General features: G+C 43.9%; 1 protein-coding gene across 5 annotated transcripts in view; it reads right to left on the reverse strand.

Moving 5' to 3' along the window:
* ITPR2 (inositol 1,4,5-trisphosphate receptor type 2) overlaps positions 1-17,727 on the reverse strand; it is a 467,841-nt gene that overhangs the window by 369,462 nt on the left and 80,652 nt on the right. For all 5 annotated transcript variants that reach the window (XR_011030536.1, XM_068277594.1, XM_068277593.1 and 2 more), the window contains exons 3-5: positions 16,741-16,856; positions 5,083-5,169; positions 189-347 (exon numbers count right to left, since the gene is read on the reverse strand). Coding sequence is in view for 4 of the 5 variants with exons in the window: in XM_068277594.1 (XP_068133695.1) it covers positions 189-347; positions 5,083-5,169; positions 16,741-16,856 (362 nt within the window). In the remaining variant the exon portion in view is untranslated. The remainder of the gene's footprint in view (positions 1-188; positions 348-5,082; positions 5,170-16,740; positions 16,857-17,727) is intronic.

Here is a 17,727-nt window from a genome sequence, read left to right on the forward strand (position 1 = left end):
GAGTCACAGACTACCACAGGGAAATTGCATATTTCTGGGAGGGGCAAAAACACAAACCGCAACAAAAATCTCATCTTTCTCAGAAGGAAAAAACACCAACTACTAAAAGGAAAGTTTATAGACTTTGTTAACTGCAACATTTGCAAACTCTGTTCTTGAAACATCAATTTGGATCCCGAGACTCTTACATTGTCCCCTTCACTCCTCAGTTTCCAAAATGGCTGAATGTAGAACCAGGATCCCTCGTTCCCGGCCGCGTCCAGCGACACTCGCATGGCATTCTTCTCCAACAGTGCTGGCAGCCTCTTGTTAACCGTGAGATATTTGTTGCTCTTAATATGCAGGAGCTGCAGGAAAAGGAGACACAAAATGGAGTCAAATAAAGGCGACAGATCAGAGTCTTTCTGGTAAATCACAACCTGAGATTGAGACATACAACCACACAAGTCTCAGCACCAGTGTTTCTACCCCACACATACACCTTATGTTATCAAGTCAACCATACAGTAAATCTTTAAATACTCAAACTAAGTCACCCCCAACAGCCACTCCCGGGTATACCTCAAGGTAAAACAATTAAGGTGGCCATACACTGGTCGATTTGCCATCAGATTCGACCAACAGATAGATCCCTCTCTGATCGAATCTGATCAGAGAGGGATCGTATGGCCACCTTTACAGCAAACAGATTGTGAACCGATTTCAGCCTGAAACCGTTCACAATCTGTTGTGGTGGTGCTGCTGCTGCTGCCCCCGCCCGCCCGGATACATTACCTGCTCCGCCGGCGCGACTCCAGTCCCCCGGTCACCGCTGCTCTGTCTGCGCTCTGGTCTCCAGGTCCGGCATGCCTCACTTCTTCTAGCCCGGCAGGAAGTTTAAACAGTAGAGGGCGCTCTACTGTTTAAACTTCCTGCCGGGCTAGAAGAAGTGAGGCATGCCGGACCTGGAGACCAGAGCGCAGACGGAGCAGCGGTGACCGGGAGACTGCAGTCGCGCCGGCGGAGCAGGTAATGTATGCGGGCTCTATTGCGTCGGTCGTCGGGCACTCGAACGCCGCTAGCGATGCGCTCTTTACCCGCGGGCGATCGACGGTTATTTTCCGCACGGCACGATCGACGGGATCGGACGAAATGGATCGAAATTCGGCGTGTAGCGTGAACGATTGGCAGCAGATTCGATCCCAGTGATCGAATCTGCTGTCGAAACGGGCGCAAATCGGGCCAGTGTATGGCCTGCTTTAAGCTGGCTATACACTGATAAATGTAGCCATCAGATCCCTCTCCTCAGAGTATTATCTGATCGAATCCCTCCACACACTGAAATCTATTGAACATCTTTGTGCACTGCCTGCCATGTCCCCAGGTCTCCTTCCTACCTTGTTGGGTACAACTCGCTTCAGGGCAGCATAAAGTGGCTCCGACCACAAGAAAAGGAGGAGTGGAAGGCCTTATGGACCACCAAGTAAAGAGAGAAATACATGAAGTGTCTCATTTTAGAAACTGACTCGTCACAATTTCTCAACTGACCGCTTAATTAAACAACATTTGCTAAAGAAGCAATTCCGGAATGCTGGCCTAATAGTGGAGTGGCTAGCACAGCCCTGTTGATGGTTAAGGTTTGGCTTCAGGAAGGGGAGGTGGGGTTAAGTTTAGGGTTAGGCACTGGAGGGGGGAGGGTTCTGTGTGACAGGAGGGCTAGGTTTAGCTGTAGTAAAATAGCGGTAATATTTACTGATATATTACTAATGAAAATTAATACTAGTTGAATATTGGTAAGTGTTACCGATATTTTACTATTGGCTATATTCCAGTGCTCTAATTTCCTGGCGCCTTTATTTCAGGTACGAGGATTCTTTAACTGATATAAAGTATGAAAGAAACAATTATTAATTCCATTAAACATCATTTCTGGCTTGTTCCATGAATAGATTTTCCATTCAAACGCATTCCATGAAAAACAAGGAGATTTCTAAGTGGTCCCAAAATGTTCAACCATAGCTTATGTATGAAGCTAAGTATCAGTGTTGCCAACCGCCCGTAAATTTCGTAAGGAATTCAGCAGCGTCCGTAAGGGCGGCCAATCGGCCGCCCGCTTTGTTGCAGGAGGACAGCAGCGCAGTGGAGGAAGAGCTGTGAGCAGCGGTGGAGAAGGGGAGCAATCTCCCCCCCCCCCCCCCCCCTTCCCTCACTTTAGTGCTTTCCCTCCCTCGCTAATCGCTATCCCCTCCTGAACTAGTGCTGACTGAGTAGCTGGCAGCGGGCGGGACTTACCTTCCGTCTCGCTCCAAGCGCCGGAAGATCTGTTGCTCTGGTCTGGACCAGACCAGAGTAGCGGCAAATCATCCGGCGCCTGCGACGAGACGCAGCAGGTAAGTTCTGCTCGCTGACAGCCACTCAGTCAGCACTACTTCAGGAGGGGATAGCGATTAGCGAGGGAGGGAGAGCACCTTTTCCACCGCTGATGCCACAGCTCTCTCTCCCTCCACTGTGCTGCTGTCTTCCTGCTGGGGGCGGGGGGGGGGGGGTCACCTGGCTACCAATTGTGGGCACATATACTGGGCACATATAACCCTGACTACATATACTGGGGACATATACCTGCCTACATATACTGGGGACATATACACCTGCCTACATGGACTGGGCACATATACCTCTGGCTACATATACTGGGCACATATACCCGACTATATATACTGGGCACATATAGCCCTGGCTACATATACTGGGCACATATATCTCTGGCTACATATACTGGGGACATATACCTCTGGCTACATAAAATGGGGACATATACCTGCCTACATATACTGGGGACATATACACCTGCCTACATATACTGGGCACATATACCTCTGGCTTCATATACTGGGGACATATACCTGCCTACATATACTGGGGACATATACACCTGCCTACATGGACTGGGCACATATACCTCTGGCTACATATACTGGGCACATATACCCAACTATATATACTGGGCACATATAGCCCTGGCTACATATACTGGGCACATATATCTCTGGCTACATATACTGGGGACATATACCTCTGGCTACATATACTGGGGACATATACACTTGCCTACATATACTGGGCACATATACCCCTGACTACATATACTGGGCACATATACCCCTGGCTACATATACTGGGCACATATACCTCTGGCTACATATACTGGTGACATATACCTGCCTACATATACTGGGGACATATACACCTGCCTACATATACTGGGTACATATACCTCTGGCTACATATACTGGGCACATATACCTCTGGCTACATATACTGGGCACATATACCTCTGGCTACATATACTGGGCACATATACCTCTGGCTACATATACTGGGGACATATACCTGCCTACATATACTGGTGACATATACCTGCCTACATATACTGGGGACATATACCTCTGGCTACATATACTGGGCACATATACCCCTGACTACATATACTGGGCACATATACCCCTGGCTACATATACTGGGCACATATACCCCTGCCTACATATACTGGGCACATATACCCCTGGCTACATATACTGGGCACATATACCTCTGGCTACATATACTGGGCACATATATCCCTGCCTACATATACTGGGGACATATACCTCTGGCTACATATACTGGGGACATCTACCCCTGCCTACATATACTGGGCACATATACCCCTGGCTACATATACTGGGGATATATACCTCTGGCTACATATACTGGGCACATATACCCGTCTACATATACTGGGAACATATACCTCTGCCTACATATACTGAGGACACTGGCTGTTTGCCATTATGTGCATTTACTGGTGAAAAGCTGTCTCTTATTATGTGCATTTACTGGTGAAAAGCTGTCTCTTATGTGCATTTACTGGGGAAAAGCTGTCTCTTATTATGTGCATTTATTGGTGAAAAGCTGTCTCTTATTATGTGCATTTACTGGTGAAAAGCTGTCTCTTATGTGCATTTACTGGTGAAAAGCTGTCTCTTATTATGTGCATTTACTGGTGAAAAGCTGTTTCTTATTATGTGCATTTACTGATGAAAAGCTGTCTCTTATTATGTGCATTTACTGGTGAAAAGCTGTCTCTCATTACGTGCATTTACTGGTGAAAGGCGGTCTGTCATTACGTGCATTTACTGGTGAAAGGCTGCCTCTTATGTGCATTTACTGGTGAAACGCTGTCTCTTATGTGCATTTAGTGGGGAAACGCTGTCTCTCATTATGTGCATTTACTTGCCATGCCTAATTTCCTCGAACATGTTGCCCCCTACCCATTTGACTACCCCCTCATATGTGCCAGTCTAGAACCGGCCCTGTACCCCTGCCTACATATACCCCTGGCTACCTGTTCTGGGGACATCTCTCCCCCTGGCTACCAGTTCTGGGGACATCCATACCCCTGGACACCTATTCTGGGGACACCTATAGACCTGGGGCTACCTATTTTTCCGGGAACCACTGCTGTCAGATTAAATGTATTTTGGGGAACTGCTGCCAGATTATGTGTATGTTGGGGGAATCGCTGCTGCCAGATTACATCTATTTTTGGGAACCACTGCCATATTATCTGTATTTTGGAAGAACCTCTGCCAGATTACGTGGATTTTTGGTGAAATGCTGTAAGATTACATATATTTTGGGGGAAGGGGGGGGGGGAAACACTATGGAAGAGCTCAAACTTCCCTGGCAGACCTTTTACAGCAATACTAAAATCATGTATATTTGGCCCCACCCATGACCACGCCCACATTCTGTTGCGTGACCACGCCCATGTCAGTAAAAAAAAATCTTTTGTCAGTAAATTTTTAGGTATTTGTCAGAAAAAATAACGTGAAAGGTTGGCAACACTGCTAAGTATTTGGCCAATGCAACTAAACAGAACATTTCTCTATTTTCAGTAACGAAAACTCCCATTGGCCATAAGGAGTTTTTGCATTTTACACCCTTTTGCTGACCAAGCCCAGCAGACTAAATGATAGTAAACAGAGAAGGTTGCCATAGCAGCACAAAGTGTTTCAGGTGATGAGTGGGCTGTACAGTAATATAACCACACGTTACACCTACCTGGATGACATTGCTGTATTTCACAATCTCTCCTAGAAGCTTCTTGTTCTCTGACTCGTTCTGTTTCTGTTCCAGCTCTGCAGCATGCTAAAGAGGCACAAAACATAAAATTAGCAATTACTATAATCTAACATGAGATAACAATCTCAGGCAAAGAGAGAGAGAGGGAGGGGGAGAGTGAGAGAGAGAATGGGAGAGGGGGGGGGGGGGGGGAGAGAGAGAAAAAGAGAGGGGGGAGGGAGAGAGAGGGGGAGGGGGAGGGAAGGAGGGAGGGAGAAAGAAGGAAAAAGAAAGAAAGAAAGAAAGAAAGAAAGAAAGAAAGAAAGAAAGAAAGAAAGAAAGAAAGAAAGAAAGAAAGAAAGAGAGAAAGAAAAAAAAAAGAAAGAAAGAAAGGCTAGCAGACAGATGTAAAGGTGACCATACACTTATTGATTTCTTCCATTGATATTTGGCCAATTCAATCTCTCTGATCAAATCTGCTAGAAATCATTACCACGGCTGGCTAGATTGATCATCAGATCGATTATTGGCCGAAATTGATCAAATTGATTGATTGATCCGGATGGAAAATATCGATTGGCGGTGGGTCAGAAGCATCTACAGATCGACTGCCCATAGCGTTGCACTGCACTGAACACTCCAAAGCTGCAGTTAAGGTCAGGGCTGTGGAGTCGGAGTCGTGGAGTCGGAGTCGTGGAGTCGGGCAATGTTGGGTGCCTGGAGTCGGAGTCGGGAAAAAATGCACCGACTCCGACTCCTAATGAATTTGTAACTGTAATTAAAATAGAAAATATGATAAAATGTTCTATTTCTCACATAATAGTCATTAAAAATAATGTATATATACAGTAATAGCTGTGTTCAGTCCACAAAAATGAAATAAACCAATCAAAATTAGTTACTTGTGCTGCTTCAATAAAGCAGTCCACGTATTTTTAAGGTCAGATATACATATCTGATTGTGACTGTATATATGATGTGTACACAGGAATCTCTTATATATACTAAATAACATCTATGCTGTAAGAATAAAGCCTGATGTGTAGCCGTGTCACTAATAGAGATGGTCAACGAGATGGAAATAATTCTGCATTGATGCTGATTTATGCAAATGTATGCACTCCCTTTGCTGATGAAATCAAATAATTTGATATGTTGTTAAAATTTGGTTTGGTGACTACAAATTAAAGGGTAACTGAGACGGATGAAAAGTAAAGTTTTATACATACCTGGGGCTTCCTCCAGCCCCCTTCAGGCTAATCAGTCCCTCGCTGTCCTCCAACACCCGGATCTTCTGCTATGAGTCCTGGTAATTCAGCCAGTCAGCGCTGTCCGGCCGCATGCCGCTCCCACAGCCAGGAACATTCTGCACCTGCGCAATAGTGCTGCACAGGTGTAGTATGCTCCTGGCGGCGGAGTGTGTGCATGCGCACTACGCCCGACTGGCTCAAGTACCTGGACTCATAGCAGAAGATCCAGGTGGTGGAGGAGGACAACGAGGGACTGATTATCCTGAAGGCGGCTGGAGGAAGCCCCAGGTATGTATAAAACTTTAATTTCATCTGTCTCAGGTTTACTTTGTTACATAGTAGTACTATACTCTGCATATGCACTCCCCACAGAGCTGCAGGGAATCCACTGAGAATGCTGTGCACATTGAGCACAGAGGTGTTGTCTGTTTACAATCTCCTCATTTCCCTGCAGAGTACCTGCACATCATTCTTACATGTACCCACACTTACATTGCCTAGGGCCTGATAGATGTTCTTTGTTCCGGTTTGTACCTTTTACAAGTACTCTTACCAAGGACTAGTTTTAGTCTAAAGGGAATAAATATAGTAGTCTACATATCCTTCTCACTTCAGTTGTCTTGTAAAATTCCTAAGCGTTGGCAGTTAAGAGACGAATTTCATGTTACATACTTTAAACCACTTCGCCGCCCGGGTACAGTATATCTACACTCCTTTGGACTTCAGTTCCCCGTCCGGAGCGTAGATATACGCACCCCCCGCCGCCGCTGTCCGCGCTCCCGCTCGCACGTGCGCTCTCTCCCGCGATCGTGCACGCCGCTGCCCACTCGCCCGGAGATCAATGAACGGGAAAATCCATTCCCGTTCGTTGATCTCTGCCACTGCAATGATCGGCATGCTTCTACGAGAAGCAGCGCGATCATTGTGAGAAAACTCAGTTTCCCAGCCTCCCTTCCTGCAAGCGTCCTTCCGACGCTTGCAGGACGCCTAAAAAAAATATTTACTACAAGTAATACTACACCCAAACATTTTTTTCATATACAAATACATTATTTTCAATATTCATTTTAACTAATTAACTCCCACACTCCCCAATTGTTACCAATATATTTTTTTTTTAAATATTAAAATAAATGTGAAAAAAAATTACAATAAAAAAAAAAAAAACTTAAATAGTTGCCTTAGGGACTGAAATCTTTAAATATTTATATCAAGAGGGTATAACACTGTTACTTTATAAATTATGGGCTTGTAATTAGGGATAGACACAAAACTGAAAAAAATGCACCTTTATTTGCAAATAAAATATTGGCGCCAAACATTGTGATAGGGACATAATTCAAATGGTGTAATAACTGGGACAAATGGGCATATAAGTTACATGGATTTTAATTACAGTAGCATGCATTATTTAAAAAATATAATGGCGGAAAACTGAAAAATAATGTTTTTTTTTCCAAATGTTTTCCTATTTTCCCATTAAAACACATTTAGAATAAAATAATTCTTGGCATAGTGTCCCACCTAAAGAAAGCCTAATTGGTGGTGAAAAAAACAAGATATAGTTCATTTTATTGTGATAAGTAATGATAAAGTTATAGGCGAATGAATGTAAGGAGCGCTGAAAGGAGAAAATTGCTCGGATGCTGAAGGGGTAAAACCCCTCAGTTGTGAAGTGGTTAATCAACAAAATTGTAATATGCAAATTAGAGGAGTCGGAGTCGAGGAGTCGGTGGAATCCTAAACTGAGGAGTCGGAGTCTAAATCGGTGGATTTTTGGGCCGACTCCACAGCCCTGGTTAAGGTTACCATACACTTATAGATGGCCACCAGATTCAACCATTAGATACTGTAGATCCCTGTAGATCAAGTCTGATCTGAGAGGGATCCATCACTGCCACACACTAAGCATACAGGTTTTTTATAGATTTCAGCCACTCCCAGCCTGCCGCTGATCAACCATTATCTTCCATCCGGAGCGAACCACTGACTCCAGTATAAATCGGAGGATTGATTGGCCTGCGCCTCAATTTCTTGCAGATTTGATGAGAGTGATCGAATCGGCTGGTTATCAGTGGGAACAATCCATAAGTGTATGGCAACCTTTATACACCGGTATAATTTTAATAGATTTAGTTCTGAACTCTGTTACAAATCTATGCCAAGTGTGTGACAGTGATGGATAGATCCCTCTCAGATCAGATTTGATCTTACAGGGATATATCAGCTGGTCAAATCTTATGGCCATCTATAAGTGTATGGCCACCTTAAAGGAAACTTTAACGGAGAGGGATATGGATGTTTTCTTTTAAACCAATACCAGTTGCCTGGCAGTCCTGCTGATCGCCTTGGCTCCAGTAGTGGCTGAATCACACACCTGAAACAAGCATGCAGCTAATCCAGTCTGACTTCAGTCAGAGCACCTGATCTGCATGCTTGTTCAGGGGCTGTGGCTAAAAGTATTAGAGACACAGGATCAGCAGGAGAGTCGGGCAACTGGTATTATTTTAAAAGGAAAAATCCAGATCCTTCTCAGTTTAGGTTCCCTTTAATGCTAGGTACACACCATAACATTTTCTAGCAGATTTACCTCATTCAGCTCTATGAAAATCGATAAAAAATATATAAAAAAATGATTAAACAAAGATCGAAATTCAGATCGGACATAATTGATTGTAAATAATCGATCTGGCAGGTAAATCTGCCAGAAAATTGTATGATGTATACCTAGCATAAAGGACAACTTTAACAAGAGGGATATGGAGCCGGCCATATTTATTACCTTGTAAGCAATACCAGTTGCCTGGCAGCCCTGCTGATCCTCTGCCCCTAACACTTCTAGTCATAGCCCCTGAACAAGCATGTAGCAGATCAGGTGTTTCTGACAGGAATAGCTGCATGCTTGTTTCTGGGGTAATTCAAACACTACTGCAGCCAAATTGACCAGCAGGTCTGCCAGGCAACTGGTATTGTTTAAAAGGAAACTTCCATCCCACCACTGGGGTATGTTGAGAGCACGATCTCTTGTGCATTCATGTAGATAATTTGTATTTATGATCAGAAACACAAAACACAGAATTATTATGTAAACTTTACAACTCCTTGATCTGTCATTTAATAGTTTCCCTTCCAAGAATCCCGCCAGGTGATTAGTAAAATCCTCTTTTAATGTAATTCCACTTTTGTTGAAAAAATTCAGCACTAAATACTGCAGCTTAACTGAAAAAAATTAATTTCAGACTGCTAATACACAGTCATGCCGCAGTGCCTCTGCCAGAAACTGGCAGGGTGTTGTAAAGGGGCAACAATGGCTCAAGCTCTGCAGCTAATTACTCAAGTCCACATTTGCCCTTTCCCTTAGCCCTGGATCTTCTAGTAGTCTAGTAGAGTTATCTGCAAGGTGTAAATGCAAAAAAGGGTGCCTGGAAATTTGGGCTCCCTGAAGTAGTCGCTAGTAGAATACTGGTAAATTTGCCGATATTCTACTATTTTGCCGTGTCAATTCCAATAGTAAAATCTCAGTAAATTATATTATGTTACTATAGCTAAACGTAACCCTACTCCCTTACAGATCCATCATTCTTCTGATGCCTGACCTTAACGCCACCCCTCCCCCCAATGGCTAACCTTAACTGCTGTGGTGAATTTTTATGGGAGATTCAAATACCCCTGGAGAGGTTTCACCACACTGCTACCAAATTAGTAGAAGTAGGCTCAAATCTTGGAACATGCCTGCATAGAGAAGCAAGACATAGTCACCACCCTCCACCCCCCCCCCCTCCCCTAACAGACTCTCCCTCCATGCCTAACCGTAAAAAAAAAACAAGAAACACACAGACTTCAAACCTTAACACCCCACCAACACATAAGCACTAGCCTCATTGTGCACAGCAGGCGGACACAGTGCCCACTATTGTACCGGGCTCCTCCGGTGCCCAAATTTCCCCTTGTAGCCAAAATTAGTATGGCCACCTATGGCAGCACCCAAACTTCTGCAGCATCTTCAGCGCCCTGATTTCATGCTTCCATCTGCAAGCTTTATTTATTTAAACATTTGTAAATATTTTTAAGTGAGGAAATGTGTATTCGTTTATTTAGAGTTCCTCTTTAAATGAGACCAACTAGGGCAGGCAAATCAAAAGCAGCGCAAAGAGAACTGAAGCAAAACTGGCGCAAAAGTGGAGCAGTTAATCAGAATTCTAACTTCAATCACAATCCATGATCTGGCCCACTTTTGCGTACATTTCCCCTGCCAACAGTTTCGACAAATCAGCTCCAAGTGCTTTCCTACTTCCAGTTTAGCACCTGTTCTCTCTCACAGATGTAGATAGGACAGTTTGAAATAAATGAATATAGCTTAAAAAAAAAATAAATAATAATTTTCAGGTAGGCAAAATCGTTAAAGAGAAACCGTGACCAAGAATTGAACTTCATCTTAATCAGTAGCTGATAGTATCTGATACCCCCTTTTACATGAGAAATCTATTCCTTTTCACAAACTGATCATCAGGGGGCGCTGTATGGATGATATTGTGGTGAAACCCCTCCCACAAGAAACTCTGAGGACCATGGTCCTGGCAGTTTCCTGTCTGTGAACCTTGTTGCATTGTGGGAAATAGCTGTTTACAGTGGTTTTCAACTGCCAAAAAAGCAAGCAGCAGCTACATCACCTGCCAGCAGTAAAAATGTCACCATGTGATAAATGTCAGAATGTAAATCAGGGATTTAAAAGATTTTACAATGGGCAAACACTGACAAAATCAATCATACATAATTATTGTAAAAAATGAAGCACTTTTTCATTGCATTATTTTCACTGGCGTTCCCCTTTAACTTCCTTGACATTTACATTAATGTCTCTCTTATCTGAAGCAAATACTTCCTTGTTTTTTATTTGCACTCTGTAGCGCTTTCAAACAGAGGAAAAAGAGGGCAATTTCTGTGAGGGACAGGAATTTAGTGCACATTTTTCATTGCATTCACTGGTAAAAAATGTCACAGAGGCATGAGAGAATGTGACAGTAGTCATGGTAAATGTCACCACACCCACACGAGAAGGTCGTGCACCCCAGCCCAGCCGCCACAATGAGTGTGTAGAGTGAGTCACACCTCACGCCAGCTTCCTTCCAGGCCTTCCTCAGCTCTGTCACAGAGCGAGGACACATCTTCCTCATAGGTCACTAAAGCTAACACTTTCCCTAGTTACCAAGCCTGAGAGGCGGGGCTACATTATTATCATCAGTCTGTCATGTAATATAGCACTATGCCATTTCCTAGCACTGAATAATACAGTCATTCAAAAATGTGAGAGGAAACTGCAAAAACAGAGAGAACCAAGTGGTGCCACTGCTAAATAAAGACTTGAGTCTAGTTTTTATTAATATTAATTTTTTTTTTACTTAAAAAGGAACTGCAGTGAAAATAACATAATTAATACAATTGCTTATTTTTTTTTCCAACAACCATTTATAAATTATTTAGTCAGTGTTTGCCTATTGTAAAATCTTTCCTCGCCCTTATTTACATTATGAAATTTATCACAGGTGGCAATATCTTTAGTCCTGGCCGGTGCAGCTCTGCTGAATGTTTGTTTTTTAGAACTCCGAAGCCAGTGAAAATAATGCCTGGTCTCCTAGAACGCTCTGGGAGAATTGCACATAGCTAAACAGTCTAGGCTAAACATCACTGGGACGGCAGGGCTACATACAAATAATATAGAAATATATAGGTATAGGAAATGTTTCCGATTCTGAAACCAGGATAATTACTGTAAAAGTCAGTGTTCTGAATAATTTACTGTATTCTACTATAAGCTACTACAGTGCTTTATTACATTAGGGACGGCAGGCTCTGGTCCCTTTAAGGAGAACCAGAGCCTTTTTTTGTTTTACCATTCATGATCACTGTGATTGGCTCACAGTGATCACCTGGTAAGAAGCCAATGAAACTGGCTCCTTACCCATAGCAGGAAGCAGGAATCGGCTTGTCCCACAGAAAACTTGAATGTACGTTACATCAGAACTAGGGAGCCACAGACTAATGCGTTCCTGAGCCAGTAAGGTAGGGTTCATACTAAGTCCATGGGAAATGACTGCAGTTTTCCACTGCCAATTTTTCATTTGTTTCGCACTTTTAGTGCAGGCATTACCCACAATCAGCTGATGGCAACTTACTGTGTGAGCTATGGGAATTGGATCCAGGTGGCGGAGGACAGCGAGGGAATGATTGGGCCAAAGGAGGCTGGAGGAAGCCCCAGGTATGCATACATTTTTACTTTCAATTCATCATCTCAGGTACACTTTAAGCACGCTTAAAGGGAACCTAAAGAGTTCATGTGGTGGTTGCCTTATTTATTTCATATAAACAATACCAGTTGTCTGGCAGTGCTGCTGATCTCTTTGGCTGCAGTAGTGTACAAATCACACTCCTGAAACAAGCATAATAATATGGCTAATCTGGTCAGACTTCAGTCAGAGACATCTGATCTGTATGCTTGTTCAGGGTCTATGACTAAAAGTATTAGAGTCAGAGGATCAGCAACTGGTATTGTTTACAAGGAAATAAATATGTCAGCCAACAGATCCCTCTCACTTTAGGTGTAAGATCCGTACAGCCATCAAACTTCAGAGAGCTGAAACAATCGCGTGTGATGGATTTTGGCTATTAGTTTGATGCTTGTAGACGCACCATGTGATTATGGTGAAAACTGGCTTGGCTGGATATTTTTCGGATATTGGTCTGTCTCCGAGCATTTCCCGCCTCTCCTTTCTACCCTCTCTGAAGGACAACAAAGCCACTCAGCAAGCCCAGCGGGCAGGACTTTCATTGGCTGGCCATGAACGGTTAACTGAAATAAGTCACAAATGATCATTTCGTCCTGCTTATTTCTATGTGGCTTGAAAGTTTAAAGTGAGACTTCACTTTCAAAGTGTACCTCCCTATCAGCAAAACAGAACAGCGGTACTTCCTATATGGTCAGGCTGAAAGCTAACAGGCTAGGATTTTTTTAGATCTCATTTTCACTAAACTGTAACTGAACTCAGTACTTCCCTTCAGCTAAACGGTACAAGTAACACCCCCTCCTTCATAAACATAGCTAAAGACATAGCTTTCTCTCCTAACACTGGATATTTCTTTATTTTTCTGTGAGTCTCTGTAAAGTAGACAGCAATGCCTGGCTGATCATGTTGTAAATCCCCCCCCCCCCCCCCCTCAGTATAAGAAAACTACTAGCAGGGGAGCAGCATTTATACAAATAATTTCTATATCGATATATGTGAATAAGACCATTTAGAAAGCACACTTTTTTTTAACTAAAATATCCACACTTTAAAGCAAAGCTGTGAGGTTTAGGGAAAGAAAAATGAGATACTTACCCTGTCCTCCTCCACTAAGCCGCTCCAGAGCAAGGATCCCCGAAGCCCGGTCACACTGCGCCTGCACAGTAGCACAGATCTGCTTGGGCTTCACCTGAAATAGCCGAGTCTAACAGAGTCAGTGCTACTGCACATGTGAGATCTATCTGTGCCTGTGCAGTAGCCTGGACCCAATCAGGCCCGGCTTTTTCTGCCAAAGCCCGAGGAGGTCCATGCTACTTGGCATGCTTGATCCATCACCAAGCCCTTGTCAACAGTTTTGTAAAGGGAACAGCACTGGAATGGCCCCGGTGGAGGACGGGAGAAGCCTCTGAAGGATCCAGAGGCTTGCCTCTCCCAAGTCCAGTACCCATTTGGGGCACTTTTTTGTGTACGTGTTAGTTAGTTGCCTGGTCAGTTGGGTAACCAATCAAAGGAGACTAGAGAGTAGCTGGCACTTGATGTTGGCTAACTGCACTGCAACCTGTAACTGAACCGTAATGTGCTCCAACAATGTAGATTCCAATAGCTAAAGTAGAAGAATAGCACGGCACCAAAATGAATGCCTACAGGCTTTATTCACAAAGTTGCACACAAGGTTACAGGCATAAGAGAGATAGATGGCCTAACAGCCGTTTCACAGGAATTCCTGCTTCCTCAGAGACCAAAGAACGACAGTCTCTGTGGAAGCTGGAATTCCTGTGAAACCGCCATTAGGCCATCCATCTCTCTTATGCCTGTAACCTTGTGTGCAAATTTGTGTCCTTTTGGTGCCCAGTGCTATTATTCTATTTTAGCTATTGTTCAGTTGGGTGCAGGGCGAGCCGAGGGACGCTTCACCGTGCTGTCACTGAATCACCTGGCGGTTTTAAACACTACCCCCCTCTGAGTCGTTGCAACTCGGAGTGAGCAGTAATTCAGGGTCCAGCAATTGCCAAAACCCAAAATTACTCTTACGCGGGGCACAGACTATAGCATTTCAGCTATAGCCGCGCCATTGTCTGGCTGTGAGAAAACGCGGAAAAGCCGCCGCGTCTGCTGAAAGCAAGGCGGCTGATTCCGCGTCCAACGCGGCGGTTTGCACGCGTAGGCACGCGTCTGGTAGTGTGGCAGAACGCGGAAAAGCCGCCGCATGTTCTAATAGCAAAGCGGCTGTTTCCGCGTCCAAGGTGGCAGTTTGTACGCAGCAGCGTGCCTTTGGAGTGGCTGGGTCTGTTAGTCCACATAGATGGATGAAGAGCTACGCGCGCACGGGCTAGAAGTCAGGACCTTTATACCAGCAGGGGAAGTGTCAGCTGATCAGGACGATCAGCTGATTCCTGCTGGACTCACGATTGGCTGAGTGGCTCAGGCGGGGCAGCAGAGTTCAGCTACGATATATTCTGCTTGCTTGTCAGTTGCTGGTTGTCTGCCATTGCAAACACTTTGTGGAAGCATTCAGACCATAGTCAGATCCTTACAGTGTGTTTGAACCGGGAGGACTTGGGAATTCACACTGAGCTAGATTACCTTGTATTGTTTATTTGTTAGACCAGTTTCAGGGTGTTGAGATCAAGGCCCTCACACCCCAGACTAGGAATACTGTGTATCTTCTGTGTATTCTCTAGCATAGTTCCAGGGTGTTGAGATCAAGGCCCTCACATCCAAGACTAGGGAACTGTATTGTCTTTGTGTTATATTCCAGACTAGTTCCAGGGTGTTGATGATCACGGAACTCACACCCAAGACTAGGGAATTGCATTATCATTTATGTTATACTCCAGACTAGTTCCAGGGTGTTGATGATCACGGAACTCACACCCAAGACTAGGGAATTGTATTATCATTTATGTTATACATCAGACTAGTTCCAGGGTGTAGAGACCACGGACCTCACACCAAGACTAGGCATTGTTTGATATCTGTTACTACCTTGGGAACTATCTCTCTCCCTTAAGAGATAGTCTCCTGACCTACTAGTGACATCCACTCTTCAGGTGTCACTCCTGTGCAGGTTCCTCCTACCTTCAGCCTGACACCACCCCTTGGAGAATCTCAGGCTGTTGGAAGGTTCCTGTGCCAGCATAAGCAGTATTCTAGGCTGCTTCTTATTACCTGCTCAGCAGGTGCATTACTCAAGGTATTACGGTTACACCAAACACTCATATACCTCTAGGTGTCCAGAGGTTAGCAATATATCTGATTATCAGTGATACTGCAGATCACCAATAGTCAGATTCTCTCTGCGTGCTGACACCAATCGTTACACTGGCGCTACGCACCTTTAAGAGTGCACCCAGATGACCTGCTTGCTTTTTTTCCCTACACGTACACTTTAAGAAAAGCAAAGAAAAGTACTTTGCATGTCAAAACAACCAGCTAGTGCAGGGGTAGGGAACCTATGGCTCCGGAGCTAGATGTGGCTCTTTTGATGGCTACATCTGGTTCACATACAAATCAGTAGGGGTTGAGTCACTAAGCTACACTTCTCAAGCAGCGCAGCTTAGTGTGGCAGCACAACTAAGCATGCACTACTAACTTACTCGCGCTACCCCAAAACGAACAGCTTCTCCAATTTTCACACTCTGGACCCTGTCAGGTCCAGTGACTTTATAGGACGAGATCCCCACACTTTGATTGGCCCAAATAGGCTGGCTGTCACTTGACAGGCAGCCTATTGGGCCAAAGTGCGGGAATCTCATCCTACAAAGTGAATAAACCACCAAGTCAGCTAGCTAATTGTAAAATCTGTTAGTATTTCTTCTGCCTGGCTCTCGGGGAAATTGCTGATGTTGCTGAAACCCAAGATAAGCTGAAGACGTGTCTGACACTTCTGCTGCCTGGCGAAGGAACTGTATACACATCACTATGGCAACAGGGAGATGAGCCCTCTGCTGCCCATGCACACTGTGCCAGTTTGAAACATATTGTATGGCTCTCACAGAATTACATTTTAAAATATGTGGCGTTTATGGTGCTCTCAGCTAAAAAGGCTTCATGAAGAAAATGAGACCTCTGAATGGATTGGTTGCTCCCATTAACCCTTGTCTCTTCTTGGAAGTCAGAAGACTCACCTGAAGTTTCTTCAGAAGGGCCGCCTCTGTGTTATTCCCTTGTTTGGCCTGTTTGGCTTTCCAGAACTGCTTCTGGGCGGAGTACCTGTTCATAGGACACACCTTGAACAGACAGTCTAAAGAAAAAAAGATTACAAAATTAATGTCAGCATTCCAAAACAAAGAAACACTAGCCATAAATTAAGAGTGAAAATTAGCAAGAATGGCCTGGGGGTAAGCATTAGATACACACTGCTCTGTAATTTAGGTTGTAGAATGAAAACACTGTGAAATATTTAACATCTCACTGTTAACTGCCCTGATTAACCACTTTGTTGCTTTAAAGTAACTTGGGCATATACAGTATGCATTCAACAAAACATTTTAAATTGATGCCTGAAAAACACTGTAAACATTTTTGTACAGTCAAAAAAAAAAAAAAAATAATTACAAAACGGGCTTCAGCAATCCACAGATCCTCATCTCCACAATGGCCTCCAGCTGTCTGTTCACACTCATTTCCCAACCTCTGTAAGTCTGAAGCCATGCCATGCTACTGGAGACTGACAGGCATGAAAGGCTGGGAGAACATTGGGGGGGGGAGAGCTTATTCAATTCACTTCTTCTCCTAAGTGTTCTCCTAGGACAGTGGTGGCGAACCTTTGGAGGCCAAGTGCCCAAACTGCAACCCAAAAGTCGCTTATCTATCGCAAAGTGCCAACACGGCAATTTAAACTAAATACAAACGTTTTAACTGATACATGAACATTATAGAAAATTCAAGTTAAAAATAAAGAGAAACCATTTCATCCATCCTACTCCTGAAAAATGTATTCATTTTTTTAGAACCTCCCAGTTTTATTTTCTGTTTCAAAAAGCTAAAAGCTAGTAGGTTTAATGCTATTGTCTCATATAAATAATACAGCTTTTCATATAGTCTTGTAGTTAGCAATCATGAGATCCCCAACATGAAAAAATTCAGCAATTATGAATGAGGCCCCCACAAGA

This window comes from Hyperolius riggenbachi, chromosome 3 (genome assembly GCF_040937935.1).
Source record: "Hyperolius riggenbachi isolate aHypRig1 chromosome 3, aHypRig1.pri, whole genome shotgun sequence".
In the NCBI taxonomy this organism is placed as follows: domain Eukaryota; kingdom Metazoa; phylum Chordata; class Amphibia; order Anura; family Hyperoliidae; genus Hyperolius; species Hyperolius riggenbachi.